Source organism: Corylus avellana, chromosome ca1 (genome assembly GCF_901000735.1).
Source record: "Corylus avellana chromosome ca1, CavTom2PMs-1.0".
Classification (NCBI taxonomy): domain Eukaryota; kingdom Viridiplantae; phylum Streptophyta; class Magnoliopsida; order Fagales; family Betulaceae; genus Corylus; species Corylus avellana.
The window spans coordinates 29,663,134-29,679,968 of NC_081541.1; the positions used below are offsets into that span (position 1 = coordinate 29,663,134).

General features: G+C 36.2%; 1 protein-coding gene across 1 annotated transcript; it reads right to left on the reverse strand.

The window, feature by feature from the left end:
• Positions 1–1,135: 1,135 nt before the first annotated feature.
• LOC132177760 (uncharacterized) lies at positions 1,136–11,810 on the reverse strand. The gene is made up of 13 exons (XM_059590209.1): positions 11,477–11,810; positions 8,194–9,331; positions 7,313–7,519; positions 6,985–7,214; positions 5,931–6,005; positions 5,313–5,384; positions 5,131–5,229; positions 4,929–5,000; positions 4,740–4,854; positions 3,683–3,751; positions 3,016–3,358; positions 2,373–2,499; positions 1,136–2,019 (listed from the first exon to the last, which is right to left on the reverse strand). The coding sequence occupies exons 1-13, from the start codon at positions 11,612–11,614 to the stop codon at positions 1,546–1,548; spliced, it is 3,159 nt and encodes a 1,052-aa protein (XP_059446192.1). The 5' UTR covers positions 11,615–11,810; the 3' UTR covers positions 1,136–1,545.
• Between the last annotated feature and the right edge of the window lie 5,025 nt (positions 11,811–16,835).

A 16,835-nucleotide genomic window follows, 5' to 3' on the forward strand; every position in this document is an offset into this window, starting at 1 on the left:
ACAAATTAAAAAATATATATAAAAAATTAATTTTTTTTAAAAAAACGAAAATTTTAATTAAAAAAAAAGAATTTTTATTTTATTTTTCTTAAAAATGATTTTTTTTAAATGAAAATTTTTATTTTTATTTTAAAACAGAAATTTTTATTTTTTTTATAAAAAAGATTTCTTTATTTTGTTTTTAAAAACGATTTTTTTAAAAGGAAATGTTTATTTAAAAAAATTATAAAATAAAAATAAAAACGAAAATTTTCAATTTTTATAAAAAAAAATCAAAATTTTTTAATTTTTTTTCTTATAAGAAGGAATTTGTTTCTTTTTTAAATTTGGCCACCCCATAGTGTGTTTTTTTTTGGTGTAGTTTTAGGTTTTTTTTAGAAGCTTTAGTATTTTTGTTTTTATTTTACTAAGGGTAGTTTCATCATTGGGGAGAACATTGACAATGTTCTAATAGTTTGGGAGGACATTATCAATATATTGAACGATCGTTTAATAGGGTATGTGTACTTTTCATTTTTTATTACTTACCATAAGAAGATCCAGATCCTCTCTATAATGGACTAAAGAATATTAAATTTATGGCTAGGAGGGCCACAAATGAGACACATACATTTATAATAAAAGAATATTATTTAAAGTTTAAAAAAATAATAAAAAGAATGGGGTGGTTGGCCACGGGATTTTGGGTAGGGGAGCCACCTCAATGGCCATAGGTGGTTCGGCCACACCCCATTTGCAAAATGGGGGTGGCTCGCTCTGGTGGGGTTGGAGGTGGTTCGGCCACTCCCATTTTGCAAGTTGGAGGTGGCCAAACCACTGCATAAGCCATGGGGATGGCCAAGTTGGCCATTGAGGGATTGGCCGGACACCCTTTATGGGTGGCTAGTCATCCATTATTTTTTTGATTATTTAATTATTTATTTATTTTTAACTTTAAATAATATATTTTTTATTATAAGTACAAATATCTCATTTATAGCTCTAGAATTTCTTTAAAGAAATCATAGCCATGAACCAGATCCTTTCCGGTCCAAAATGGATTGGAGAGGATCTAGTTCCACAATGAGATGGGTTGAAGTTTACTAGCCCAAAAGAGAAAAAACAAAGATAGCTTGAAGTTTATCAAGGCCCAAAATCAGCAACCAAAAATCTTATTCAAGATTCACAGATTTAAGTCCTTGATGACAAGAACATACTCCTCAATATGTGTCATAAAAAATACTTTTGGATATCCCTTCTAACAGGACTTGAGACTGCCAAAGAAAAAAAAAAAAAAAAAAAAAAATCAACCCAACAAGCTAGAAAAAAAAAAAAAAGTAAGAAAAAAGAATTGAAAGGAAAAAGGAAAAAAAGAAAAAAAAAGAAAGAAAGAAAGTGGAAGATACACAAGAAGAAATACAAAAAATACATTACAAGCACTCGGTGGTATTGGAAACTAAATTATACCAAGACAAACCACTCCCAATACAGCATCATGGAAAAAACGGCGCTCAGGAAGATTTTGAGGCTGGGAAACATACAGATAAGGGTGCATAATCACCAAAGCTAGAATGCACTCCAATTATCAGAGGTTCTCCGAGGAGTTTGATTCTCCAGCGACGTTCTAAATGGCCCGGATCCAAAAGGATCCGAGTCATCAAAGGATGGGAATCCATGACCCTGATCAAAGTCTCTACTGCTGCGAGTGGAATCGAATCGTGATAGTGCTACTGTTTCCCTTGGGGCAAAAAATCCAGAGTCTTGTGTGCTGCTGAAAGAATCAAATCTTGAGAAGTTGTCAAAAGAGGGCCCTGCCCCGTCGTACTTATGTGGTGAATTGCTTGAACTGAAGAGTGGTGTGCTAGGAACAGAATCGTCAAAACTAAATGCACTCTTCTTCTGGAAAAAGCCACCTGCCTGTGGTGACTCTGTTCTGATAGGGTCTAGACCAAAGTTTGATGCTCCCGTTCTTATAGGGTTCAGACCAAAGTCTCCGCCTCCAAAGAAATAGTTATCTCCATTTCTTTCTTGTTCGGTCTCCTACGCAATTAATGATTTGTGTTAGACAAGGCATTTTTATGGACAAAGCTGTAGAATAAAACCTTTTTGTACTACCTTATATAATTATACCATGGAGGGTGTGGGTACGGTTGATATAGTGCCAATCAAGAGTAAAGAAAGCAACATCAAGCTATGAAATATTTAAGAAATGTATGGTTGGAGCATGATCGTTGCATCATTTATTCAGCTTTTCCCTTCAATAAATGTTTTCATATTTTATATAAAAATATCATTCAAACGAACTTACAAGGACATGTTTGTAGCATGATAGTCGCATGACAAGTTCTGTGTTAAATAGAGTATTCAATAAATATGGTGTAGAATTTGCATACCTTGGAAGTACTGCTTGCATTAAAGCCCCACACTGAGTCAACATCATCATTAATGTCAAAAGTTCCCCAGGGTGGTTCATCAAAACTCTTATCACCGGAAAACATAGACCCAGTGCCACCATGATCACTGCACAAAATGTATCATTTAGATATAGGTATATAGATTATTCAGATTGCATCAAGTGGAGGGGCTAACCAAGAGAAAACATTTCAATTTAACCAAGACATAAATTGGTATTTTAAAGGCTACTAAACTTAAAGCGTAAAAGGGGCAACAAACAAACAGATTAATGACTTGTCAAGTACTTGAATATTAGCATTTGACATGAAAATAGGGTATTGAATATTCTCTATGAGAATATCATTTATATATATGTGCCAACATTTATGTAACCAGTAGTTGACATAGGTCCATTATTAATAAGAACAATATGATACACTGTTGACTAAAATGCATCATAAATCAACAGGGAATGAGGAAACAATGACTTCAAAAAGAAAAGAAATACAAATCTCTATGGACAATTCAAAATAAAAAATACATCTTTGATAACGTCGAAATCATGTTTGTTGCATCAAGAGGTGTCAACCAAGCAAAATTTACTACATGGAAAACTATAATATAGAAATTATAGAAAAATACCTTTGATAATCTTTATCACGGGGTGAGGCATCTGAACCGATAGCCTTGTCAAAGTTAGAATCTGGAAATTCTCTTGGACTTTCAATAGCACTCTGCATCGCTGGACTGCTAGGAGCACTTTTTGCCGAGTCATCCTCACCTTTGATATATGCTGATCCATTTTCAACAGCATGCTCATCCATAATCTGAGGCTTTTCTGACTTAGTATCAACATTAGGTGAAGAAGCAGCTGTTGGACTCTCCGCTGTGGAGGCCTTCTCATTCCTAACTGATTTAAATTTCTCCTTTGGAGGTGCTATGACGTTTTGGACATCAAGAGTAAGATCCTTGACAAAAGTAAACCCTGAAAATTGGAAATTATGCGTGAGCCAACATGAATCCTGCATCCCATTAAAAATTCTCAAGGACAGAACCACCACATGCATCATATATAAAACCATTCTGCAGTACATCATTGACAAATGGGCAGTACCAAAATGTGCATGATCATTATCATTGAATAAATACCGAAATCACTTTTCTTGTGTACTATCATGTAGCAATGAATGATAGATGAATACCACTTAACATGGCTCACCACGAATAACTCTACAAGTTTTTTCTTTTTTTTTTTTTTTAAAAAAAAGTAAAGACTACCTCGATCCTACATGAAATTATTTTTGCATACCTTCATCTTCAAACTTATCCCAATCTTCATCCCAGTCAGCAGCACCCTCTTGGATGCCAGGTTGCCAGCCTAAAAAATAACAGTAAAAAGAAGAAGAAAAAAAAAAAAATTAGGTAACCGAAATTGCAATAGAGCACAACTACAAATTTCAAGCAGTAAAAAATGTAATAAACAGAGAAGGCAAACCCAGGACAACCGCAAAAGGATGAATAGTAGTACATTGGGAATAAATCAACTGAAGCCCAGAAGAAAGGGAAAAAATATATAAATGATTTGGGCAGCAATGTCAAATCATACAACACTATTTCTTCTCAATAATCATAATATAGCCTTGTTATGTTGTTTACTATTTCACAAGCAAAATGGGGAGATGGCAATTAATAAGTCGCACCTATTAAACAAGAAGAAAGCTTCTTATCAGTTACAAATAGGAATAATTTTCATCCCTTGTAAAATTATTATTTTTTTGTGTTTATGGAAAAAAGCAACGAGTTGTATGTGTGAAAAGTTTCATTGACAAGTGCACATGGCTACTTATTAGCAATCCAAAAAGGATTCAACCATGGTTTGAGGGACAAATAAAAAAAAAATGACAAATGTTAAGGACCCTGTCTAAAAGGTTGCATTCTACTTCATAAAATTGCTTCAGAAAAAGCTTGGGAAAAGCTAAAGAACAGTTTTGATGCTAGGTAAGTTAATAAAAAACATGTTTGCCATAAGTCTTAATTTTCTACCAAACTTTCTTGATCCATATACAATTTCCACTTCAAGCACAAATATTCTATTATTGAAATTGGTTTCTCAAAGGTTTCAATTAGAGTTATATATTAATATCCTATAGTATCAAAAGCATTTGCCCACTTCTGTTACTTACACTGCAACGTGCTTCAAGCAATAATTCCCCATGAGTTATGAGGTTAGCAAATACTTTTCATCCTCAAAAAATGAAAGAGAGACATGATAAAATGTACAAAGCTAAAAATGCGGAAGCTGACTGGAGACTGCCTAATTGGGTAAAGGGAATAAACAACACGGGGAAAGCATGACAGAAACTTACCAAAGGGTAGCTCAGTCAACGTTATTGGTTTCGCTCGTAATCCATACTTCTTGCAACGATCATTTACAGCTTTCACTAGCTCATCAAGATCCGATTGGATACGATCAGCACGAACCTGAAATTTCAGTAGCAAATGGACTTGAGAAACTTATCAGAAGACCTGCATGGGACCACATTTGTTAAACATACCTGAAGAACACCATCAGCACTACCATCTTGTTCCATCTTGACAATTGCCTGATATAGCTCCATTTTTCTCTCCTAAAATAAATAGCATAAGATTTTTTACGTAAATACAAAAGAAATGACAGCATAATGACACATTTTTTAATACTTGAATGACCAATTGAACGCCCCTTATAGGTCAATCATGAAAAGAAGTAATGGACACCTGTAAATCGCGAAATGTCGATTCTTCAATAGTTAACCTGGAGGCTACATCTCCAGCTTGTTTGTATTTCTCTTCATATTTCTTGGCTAGGGACTCAACCTGAAGCACAAATACTGTTCATCGAGAACATAATATAAAAGAAAGATGAGGAAATATACACAAGCACTGCATCCAAAATATACCTCACGTTTATCGGCAGATGTTCTTTCTGTAATCTCGTTAAGGCGATTGTCACATCTGCTCTTGTATAGAACCTTGCACCAAAGTGAAAACGAAATTCAGGTAAAATAAGCATATAAGTTGAAAGTAAGAAACATGATGCCGTTACGAAGTTGATCCAGCTTAATCTAGATCGCAATCAGGGAGTCTGTCCAGGGAAAAAGAAATGGTTAACAAACAAAAAGATTACCACACTACGTGGATTTTTTTATGAAGAAGATGAAGTGGATTATACCACTAAATACATGCATTTGCTGGATCTTAACTGCAGTATCACATGCTAACAGAACACTAGTCTGCAGAAAATTGCATATTTGGAAGCTCCTCATTTTTGTTGTTATCTATGTAGTGCTGATTCACATCCATATGCATCTACATCAATGTCATTCATTCACGTATGCAAAAGCTACATAATGTGATGAGTGGCTCCCTTTGCTGATTAATCATAAGCAACTGACATTTCTGAGATAGAGGTCTTTCACTTACCAACATATAATGCCTAAATCCCCAACAACAATCACAAATACACACATCCAATGGCATATAAGCTTCGAAAAGAAAGAAAGAACACTAATACTCACAAGCTCCTGCATTTTAACACGGAAAAACTCAATTTTCTGTCTAGAATCCAAAATTTCTTTCTCCAGTTCTTCCACCTACAAAGACAAATGGATCGCGTCAGAAGGATGCTTAGCACCCTTAAAGGGTAGAGGAACATAACATCCTGGTAAAAATAGAAAAGCTGCCAAAAAAGAAAAAAAAAAATTGCTCAAGTCTGCCCCAAGCCATGCCCTAAACACATCCAGAGATGACTCGGTTTAAGGTGGCTAATCATTGCCAACTAATATTAGGAAGTTCAATGTCACAACAGGAGGTTTAATATTACCTTGATGTAGGCCTTCAAATTGGAAGAATGAATAAAAGCAAAAAAAGCAAAAATTTGGGGGAAAACTGAAAGTTATAACTTCATGGCTGAAAGACCATGTCACCAAATGATTTGACATGTTGATGTCAGAGCAAATCCAGAAGCTTGAGTGGGAGTAAATTGTAAGTAACCATAAGCCCGTAAAAAGTCAAAAACCAGACACTATGGTTGTGAAATATTAGACAGAGAAATCTGGGAGAGCTAAACAGCACTTTGATATTAAATGTAGATATTTTTTGCTGCTAAATAAAGAGGTTGAGAAGTATAGGCTTCAAAGTGAAAATAATACACGAAGGAACGAAAAAACAAGATTTAACAAACTGACATAGATTGATTTTTTTTTTAACAAAAAAAACAAAGGATAAATACGGAAAAAAGAAGAAGAAAGAATAAATCAAGCGCCTACTATGGTTGAAAACTTGTTTCTCTTGCTGGTTGATCATGAAATCTTTACTTGTTCACCTTTTGTCCTTATTCACATCAAAATCATAGTAATGAAAGGGGTAGAGTACATTTTTTCTTTTATGAGTAAAGCAGGGTACAATTTTAATCAAGTGGAGAATTAGAAGTAACCAAGTGTTATTTGAATACCTAATTTCTATATCCATAGATATAGCAAATATAAAATTAAAAATTAAAAAATAAAAACTCAAAAGGGTAAAATGGCTCAAGAATAGAAGTGATGCAAGAAACAGAGATAGAATAAGTGCCTTTTTATCAGCCTCTGTTGCATCTTGGAACTTTAAGTTGAGTGAGTTCTGCTCCTCTGTACTGAGTTGATTTACTAGGTGTTGCTCCAACACTGGTACTTTTGACTTCTGCTGATTGGCCTGTGGCACTTCAGCCTGAGGGACTGCAACTGGCCTTGGTGGCCTCGCTGCACCAGCAGCTGTTATGTGCCGAGCACCAGAACTAGGCATCCCTTGCTGTTGTTGAAAACCTTTAAACAAAAAAAATACGAAGGTAATGATAGGGGCTCATTTTCAACAAACTGTGCCAGTTGATATAAACTAAATGATTCATAGTGCGGAAGAGTACCAGATGTAGGTCGCCATGCTGCATTGCTGTAGTTGGTCATGGTTTGGCCAGGTGTAGCTAAATCAAAAATGCTGTTTGGGAGCACTGCTGGAAGAGGACGTCCTTCCCTATACCGCTCCATCAAATACAGAGCAGTACAGAACTCCCTGAGAGAAAGCATGCTATCATTATCCTGATCAGATAAGTCCCACACCTGCTTTAAGACCTCTGACAAATATAAACAATATATAATGGTGAGAACAATATCATTATGGGATTAAAAGCTGCCATGAAGAAATTATCTGCATGACACATGTGGAAGAAATTAGAGCAAAAAAGGTGATCTAGCTTTAGATCAGCACTGCAGCTATGTTCACTATTTCCAGGGGGGACGAAGAAAATACTATCAAGTTAAAAATTTAAAATAGCAACATCAACAGCTTTATTTGGTACGTGATAGTGAGCCATCTAATACAACAAGTCTCATAAGATGGAGGTGGCGCAAACTCATGAGGGCTTCCAACATCTGATGGCTGTAACCACAGGAGATTCTACGGCACATAAAACACACAATAGGTGACCCAGTAGCCAAGCTCCTACACTAAAGTCATATATCAGATGATCTGGGTTATTCTATTGGGAAATTCAGCGCTTCAAGCCATAAACTAAATAGTATGAATCAACAGACCAGTAGGAAGCTTAACAGGGAAACACAACAAAATAATAATCCACAGCAACCTAAACTCAGAGATTCAGATAATGGAAGCTTTAAATAATTGTATCTGTTTCACACTCGGACTAATATAATACGATAAATAGCAAACTTTGATAAACCACATTACCAAATTAGTAAATGGCATAAAGCCCAGAGATAAATTCCCTAACAAAAAAAATGGTTCTACCTCTGGGCAATCGCCAACTCAGAAATAAATTGCGGGCTTCTTCACCAGTGATTTTCCCATCTCTGTCTTTGTCTACTTCCACAAACACTTTAGAGTACCTCTGAACATCAGTCTGAGTCATCCTAGGCCATACCAGCTGGGACTGACTGGAAGCAGAATTCTCAGCTCCAAGCGATATTCCAGATGAATTAGATGCAGAACTAGTCTGTGTCGAGACCTTCTGGTTCTGATTCTCATGTGACTGGGGCTGCTGAAGCTGAGCACCAGGTTGCTTTGTAAGTGAACTCTGCAAAGAATCAAATGCGCTTGGCCTAACAGAAGGCTTAGTCCCAGCAGATACTGGAACAATTGTTGATGAGGTCTGCAAATTGCCGGGAGAAATTGTATGTGCAGAAGAATCTTGCTTTGGTTGAGATGAAGTAGCAGAAAAAACATCACCTCCAAAAATTGAGTCAAAAGCAAACCCATTTCCAGACACATTCAATGGTTTAGAATCCTTAGCTGGTCCTGATGGCTTTATTCCAGATGTTGCTTGTGGTCTAGGTGGCAGTGCAACAGTCGATCCAGATGTTTGCAGCCCAAATTCGCCACGAGTTGTTGAGGGACTTATCCCACTGACTGGTGCTTGTGAGGAAGTTTCTGGTGAAGCTGCACCTGTCATTCCCCCTACCCAATCACTTGACATGCTCAAGTTCGGAGGACGAGGCCCAGTCACAGTGCCTCCACCAGGTAATCCTTGAATGCCAACACCCTGCGTCGTGTGGGAAGCAGAAGCAGGTATGGTTTGTGAAGGCCTCATCAACTGACTTGCCTGCGAAGGAAAATGCTGCTGGTTCACACCCGCATTTGGAGGCACATTTGGTCCGCTGAACCCAGGATTTTGTGAGGATGTTGGAGTAACTGCACCAACCTGAGGGGTAGGCACAGCCACCGAAGGATTGAACTGAGGTGCAGGTGTGGCAGTAAAATTAATCTTTGGTGCAGGTATTTTAGCTGAAGCTTGGCCATATAATGCTGCCTTCACAATTTCAGGTGTTAGGTCTCGCTTACTTTGTGCCACAGTGACAAGTTTAAGGGCATTATAGAATTCTGCCCGACCAAGAAAACCACTCTGGCTCTGGTTGGCAATCGCCCATATCTGCAGATAAAGATAAGATGACACCGTGAACTAAAGCTGAATAAATCATCTACTTCTCAAGTTCATTCCATCCATAATTTTGTCTTTGTTTTCTTCAACAGAAAGTTAAGCTGACAAGCACTTAGGTTAACGGTAAAGAAAATCTAAGCACTTAAGTGGACTAAGAAAGCACCACTCCTGCAAATAAATAAAAACACTCCACAAAAAAGAAGACTTGACATAATGCACGGGCAATTCTATCACATGGCACATCACTCCAAGCTATTGTACTTTTTTAATCCCCCCCATGCCAACTCATTAAAACCCATTTTATTGAATGAAAAAGGACCCAAGGACTCTGCAGTTCTCTTGCATATATACACTTCATCACAAGAAAAAAATGAAATAGCATTATATTCTCCAGGAATACAATAAGAGACGACCATCTCTAGTGCACATATACACTTCATCACAACTTGCTCTCTGTTAAGCAAGTTTGTCCCTATAAGAACTTTCTAAATGTAGCTTTCAATACCAACCAAAAAAAAAAAAACCCAACCCCTAGTAGGAGTACAACTTATCCAATTCCAAGTCCTCTTGCTCCATCCTAGAAGTACCTCATGATATGATTGAACCTCAAATATTTTACTGTTATCATTCTGCCACCCTCGCATATCCTCTCCAACCCCATAGACATCGATCCTTTAAAAAAGCATGCAAAAAAATTCAACACAGGTCTGCTTCCCAATCGTAAAGAGACCTCCAAAATTTGGAGCTACAATGTAGGACACCTACAGAAGGACTGTTACAATCAGCTGATTTAACATTTTGATTCTTCTATGTTAGAAAAGGAGGCTCATCATACCACACATCATGCCTGAAATGCACCCTGCAACCATACCCAAAGCCCTTAGACACCTTATTCCTACACATTGTTTTTTTTTGGGCCACACCTTCCTATAATTTTCGACAGACCGACCCCATATGATCTCCTCACTTCCAAAGTACACCAATCAGCCAATCAAACCCATACTCTATGCCCACCACCCTTCACCAAAGGCTCTTCCTTTCCAAAATAAACCTCCAAAGCCACTTACTCAAAAACGACTAAGACCCAAAGTATATTCTCTAGGATATCCCCAAGTTGTTACTTCGACCACCAGGAATCTTTACCTATGACACAAGTATCTATTTTTACCAATTTAAAAGGAGAAAAAAAGACAATCATTTTTTTTTTTTTTGAAGAAAAAGACAATCATTGGAATAACGTATCGTGATTGTTATAATTCTAATTCTCTCTATGCATATCAAAATTTTCTACCCAAGAAGAGATCGACATGATTTGAATTTTGAAGTATTTCTATTATATGAATTATATGGTTCTTCTTTACAAGTCCTTTGTATGAGTTGAAAGTGACAAATAACTTTTTTTGATAAGTAGTTGTATGTGAAACATAATTCCAATGTTAACATTCTTGAAATGATTAAGCAAAAGTGAAAAAGAACAAAATAATTCTGCTCCCAGTCCACTGAAAATTCACAACTATTATACATCCAATCTCAAAAATGATACATCAATCTCGCTTACTATCCTGCTTACATCTTGTGCATATAAATTACTCAGACTATTAGAACCCAGAAAGATAACAATTCATACTAAATAAATATTCACACTCCCTACTTCAGACGAGGGAATTCACTCTGAACCAGCCATCTTCCAGTGATTAAAATTTCAAATCGTTCACAGGTATTATGATTCACAAACTGAGTGTTGTACTATGAACTTCTACATTGTTACATAACCAACTAAAACGCTCATACCCCATGTAAGCAAATCACATTTCTAGGCCACCTTGCTAGTACAATCTCCCTCAAAACCTCAGTTCAACAAAGTACTCTCAATAACGCGCCCTAATAGATTAACAGCAAAGCACAACGTAGAAGTAATAAAAATCCATTATAATCAAACCCCAATTTGTCACAACGAATTCGAAAATCGAACTAAGCATCGAAAAACCCTAGCACCAATTACAGAATCACGTAACCCCAAGCTATCATTAACACCTTAGACCACTCAAAGACTAAAACTCCTAATCAATCCGATCCATAGCACTACCAATTCAAATTAAATCAAACACACGTCAAGAGAGAGAGAGAGAGCGTTACCTGCGCAAGAACCTGCTTCGGCAAACCGGTGCCTTGGAAGAAGCCGACGGCTTCGGTGCCGTTGATACGACCATCGCGGTCCAAATCGGCCTGACGGAAATACGCATCGAAGAGATCCACATTCGGCGCCGACGCCATGTGCGTGGATTCAACAGTTCCGCCCGATCGCGTTCTGACTCTCGCGGATCAGAGCATGGAATTAACTCCAATCGGAGCGCGCGCGCATCAGAAATGTTACTCCTGCGAAGCAGCCGAACAAATTCAATGATGGCTTTTGGCCTCGGTTTCTATGAAAAATCGGTCGATTACAAGAAAAAGAAAGAAAGAACGATATGCAGACAGTAACCACAAACCTGAAGCTTAAAATGATCGATGTCTTTACTTTTTAATTTCTGTTCTTAAGGGACTAAAATACCCTCCTTTTATCGTCATATTTCCATACCATTAGCCCACTCACCGGCCCATTAGGAATTTCCCGGGTTTTTTTCTTTTTTCTTCTTGTTTTTCTAGTTCTTGAAAATGAAATTACAAAAAAAAATAATGGCTTCCCGTAGTACTCAATTCAATTGTAATTTGTGCTGATTCTTTAGTGGTAATTTCTTAAATATTTCTAATTATCTCCACATTCAGATTTATTATATCTAGTTCTTCAAATTAATGTAATTCCTAATTGAGTAATACTATAAATTATATTTTTATTTCATCATTATCTTAAAATGTTGATATAACACTTCCAATCATTTCTTTGATTTTATTGTTTAACAAAGACTGATCCAATGGTTGGTAACTTGGTTAAGACTGCTACATGAGCATTGTAAGATAAAAATGTACCATTTCTAGCACTACTCATTCTCACTTCTTCTAACCACTTATCAGCAATTTGATTACTAAGTTGTCTTTGACTATCATCTTATCTATCTTTGTTATATTTGGAAAAACTATATTTATCCCGCTTAAAATATGACTATATTTGTAATGTTCTCTCAAACTTTAAAAGTTGCAATGTTCCCTACTATTTTACTAGCTTGTTTCACACATCACTTGATGTAAAATATATGTTATATCTTCGTATAATTTATAAAAATACAACTATGCCATTATATTAAAAGAAAATCATTGAACTGGCCCAACCTCAGACCATGGGTTACTTTTTTGAATTCTTTATTATTTCATGAAGGGGTGTTTTTGTCATTTTAGCTTATTCCATTAAGTCTTTGTTAACCTCAGACCATGGGTTCCTTTTTTGAATTCTTTATTATTTCATGAAGCGGTGTTTTGGTCATTTTAGCTTATTCCATTAAGTCTTTGTTTGTTTCAACGTAAAATGTTTTTCCGTCAAAAAATATTTTTTAAAATAAAACATTTTTCTTGAAAAGTGATTTCATTGATATATATATATATATATATATATATATATATATATATTCATTCAATCATATTAAACTTTAAATTACTATAATGTCCCGACCAGGTCCCAATGGTAATATTGTAGAGTCTAGTGAATCCTGACCGAGTTTAAGAGGGGCCCTAATCGGGTGTCGGTGAAGTTCCAATGGTGGTCCAATTGTGTCCCGGTGAAGTTTCAAGAGTGGCTCGATCGGCTATCAGTGAAGTTCAAATAGTGTCTCGATCATGTTTCAACTGGGTCCAAGCAAGGTCTCAAATGGGTCTCAATGAAGTCTTGACTATGGCTCGGCCAGTTCGTGTGCGAGTCCCGACCGTGTCTTGACAGGTCCCAACCAGATCCTGGTGAACCAACCAGGTCCCTGCTTGGGTCTTAGCATGGTCCCAATTGGGTCCCAACAATATCCTGATCGAGTTCTGATGGGGTTCCAACCAAGTCCTTGTTGGGTCCCGACTGTAGCCCAATGAAGTCCTGGCAGGTCTCGACGATGTTCTCGGTTATAATTGTTGACTTGAGAATAAGATGCTCAAACTCGAAAAATAGTTTACGCTTTTCAAAAGTTGAAACCATTTTACATAAATTAAAGAGGATTTTTCGGTCATACCAAAAATATTTTCCATTTACTATTATTTTTCGTTGTACCAAACACCAAAAAATACAAAAAATATTTTACACTAAAACAAATGGGGCCTAAGATTTAACATAAAATCATGATGAAAAGAGTAACCGAAAGAGTTACTCTTTTTGAAATTTAAAAAGACATTACAAATAAGATAATAATTTGATTAGGGTAATAGTAGTTTCTTCTTATATATATATTGACTCACTGAATTTGATCAATGAGATGAGAGTGGTTTGAAAATAGATTGATTATAGCAGTTTGAATGCTAAGTTCAACTCAACCTCATGCTAGTTATTGGAAATGGTGGGGTACATTGATCTATACTCAGGCTGAGTGATTGTTGTTTTGCAGCTTTCAAATGACTAATAAATTCAAGCATTTCCAATTTTCATTCATTTTTTTCTCTGATAAATTATAGTCATATGGTGTTAATTAGGTTTGTTTTTATGCTAAAATAGTAAAATTGGGAAAACCACCAGTCTTAGAATCTTGGGAGTCTTGGGAGAGGAATTAACATCAAGGCAATATCATTAATTGTCATTTTAAAATGTTTGAAAACCTAGAAAATTAATTCAAATAATCTAAACCACAAATTAATATATAGGTGCATTTTATCATATTTATTATTCCAAAAAATCGTTTTGGCAATGACAATTTTATGTCATTATTGATTGTTTTAGTATTCTTTCATAATCCAAATTCATTCCAATTCTTCTTGTAGTGATTATTCGTAACATTATTGCTTGTCATGAATTACCTTTGTCTTGATCATTTTTACATAAAATAAAAGTAGCATACAAAGAGTAATTTGAATATAAGTAGGAAGTAATCAAGAAAAAATTAGGGGAAACTATATTTACCACCTTTAACTACCACCCTATTTACATTGTCTTTCCAATATTCTAATTTTATGAAGAAAAAAAGAAGACAAAAATTCAAGAAATCGTAAATTAGGGATAGTTTTGTCATTTTGGGTTGCGAAAGGGAGATATTGTAATCGCAGTATTAAATTGAGAGGGACACACAACACTATAAAAATTGAAACATTAAAAGAATATTGCAAATAGAGTAATAATTAGAATTGGGTGAATATTAGTTTCTTCGAAAAGTTTTAAACACATTTATTAAGCTTTTAGTGTTTTATGGCAAAAATGAGCCAAAAAAAAAAAGTCAGATTAAATAATTAAAATATGAGGCATTGGATGCTGTATAACTTTTAAGTAATGTTGTTTTTCATCTTCAAGGGGTAGCTCAATCGTCAAAACTAAATGCACTCTTGGTTTGGAAAAAGCCACATGCCTGTGGTGACTTCGTTCTGATAGGGTCTAGACCAAAGTTTGGTGCTCCCGTTCTTATAGGATTCAGACCAAAGTCCCCAGCTGCAAAGAAATAGTTATCTCCATTTCTTTCTTGTTTGGCTCCTACGCAATTAATGATTTGTGTTAGACAAGGCGTTTTTATATTAGCATATTCACTAAGAACCCAGCAGACTAATGACCAAAACATAAAGTTCAACAGCCTCGATAGACAAAGCTGTAGAATAAAATTTTTTTGCATGGAGGGTGTGGGTATGGTTGATTTGGTGCCAATCAAGAAATATGGTGTAGAATTTGCATACCATGGAAGTTCTAATTGAATTAAAGCCCTACACTGAGTCAACATCATCATTAGTGTCAAAAGGTCCCTGGGATGGTTCATCACTGCACAAAATGTATCATTTAGACATAGGTATATAGATTATTTGGATTGCATCAAGTGGAGGGGCTAACCAAGAGAAAACATTTCAATTTAACCAACACATAAATTGGTGTTTTAAAGGCTACTAAACTTAAAGCCTAGAAGGGGCAACAAGCAAACAAATTTGTTAAGAATATATTAGATAGTATTCTAGGGTTATTTACTTCCTGATGGATTTTAAGGTTTTCTTAGCCTACTAGGTTTACCTTTCCTTAGTCTACTAGGTTACTTTGCCTATCACTCATAGTCTCTTTATAAATAGAGGTCTACGTAATGTACACTTCAATATTATCATTGTAAATACAATGTAGTCTATTATATACTTCTGTTCTCTCTATTCCCTTTCTCTCTCCTTCTTCTGTTCTCCAATATATTTAGCAATATATTCAACATGGTACCAAAGTGGCCTTCAATAAACGTCTTTTCTAGCGTTTTCCTTTTGACAAATTTCAATCTTGTCGCCCTACATCAAGCGCCGCCAAAATTTCTGCTGCCAATAGCCTCAAAAGTCTTTCCAAGTCTATAGACCAAGAGCCACATCAGTCTCTTGTCCGATTGACTTTTGACTTTGACTTCTCATAGAGTTGATTGTTGACCATTGACTTTGACCACTCCAAAAGTTGACCAGGTGTTTCCTACTCAATTTTTTGTCTTGATTTCATATTTGTGGTCTGTTTTTAGTTTTGGCATCTCTATATGGCACAAAATGAGATTCTTCATCAAGTTAAGGCGATTTGTTTTATTCGATTCAAGTCGGTTCATGCATTGTTCAATTCGGTTCCACAGCCTTTTTTTTTTGCGCAGTTCAGCCCAATTTAATCTTCTTGCGGTGAGCACTCTCGGGTCAGACCAATCTTTCATCAGGTCCATGGGTTTTCGGGCCAAACAAACCCCCTTCAACCGGCCCTCTTATGCCTTCCCAACCACAACCATCACCGGTCATTGCAGCCTCTCCTCAGGCCATCGATTCATTACTAGTCATAATTTTTGAGTCAGACCTTTCAACGGTCCAAGGGTTTTAGGCATGATTAGCCGCTTTAACTGGCCATTTTCTCTCAGCTCAGCCGACTAGGCGAGCTAGACCAAGGGTTTTGGGTCACATACAACCCTTTTCTCTCCACTCAGCCGACTAGGCCAGCTACTTCATTACTAGTATATGGTTTTCAAGTCAAACAACGACCAAGTGAACCAAGCTCTAGCTTAAATGCATGGCTCAATTCAGTCAATGCCAGTCACAACGGCAAAATCCACTATTGCAGACTAGTAACTTTTATGGCGTCACTCCAGCAATTCTTCTGGCACAAGCAGCTTTTTTGGCGAATTCAACTCTTTCTTTCCCTTCCTTTTACCAAAACTCAAGCTTGCACCTTGAGTTTGAGGGAGGATCTTAAGAATATATTAGATATTATTCTAGGGTTATTTACTTCCTTATGGATTCTAGGGTTTTCTTAGCCTATTAGGTTTATCTTTTCATAGTCTACTAGGTTACTTGCCTATCACTCATAGTCTCTCTCTAAATAGATGTCTCTGTAACACTTCAATATTATTATTCTCAATACAATGTAGTCCATTAGATGCTTTTGCTCTCTATTCTC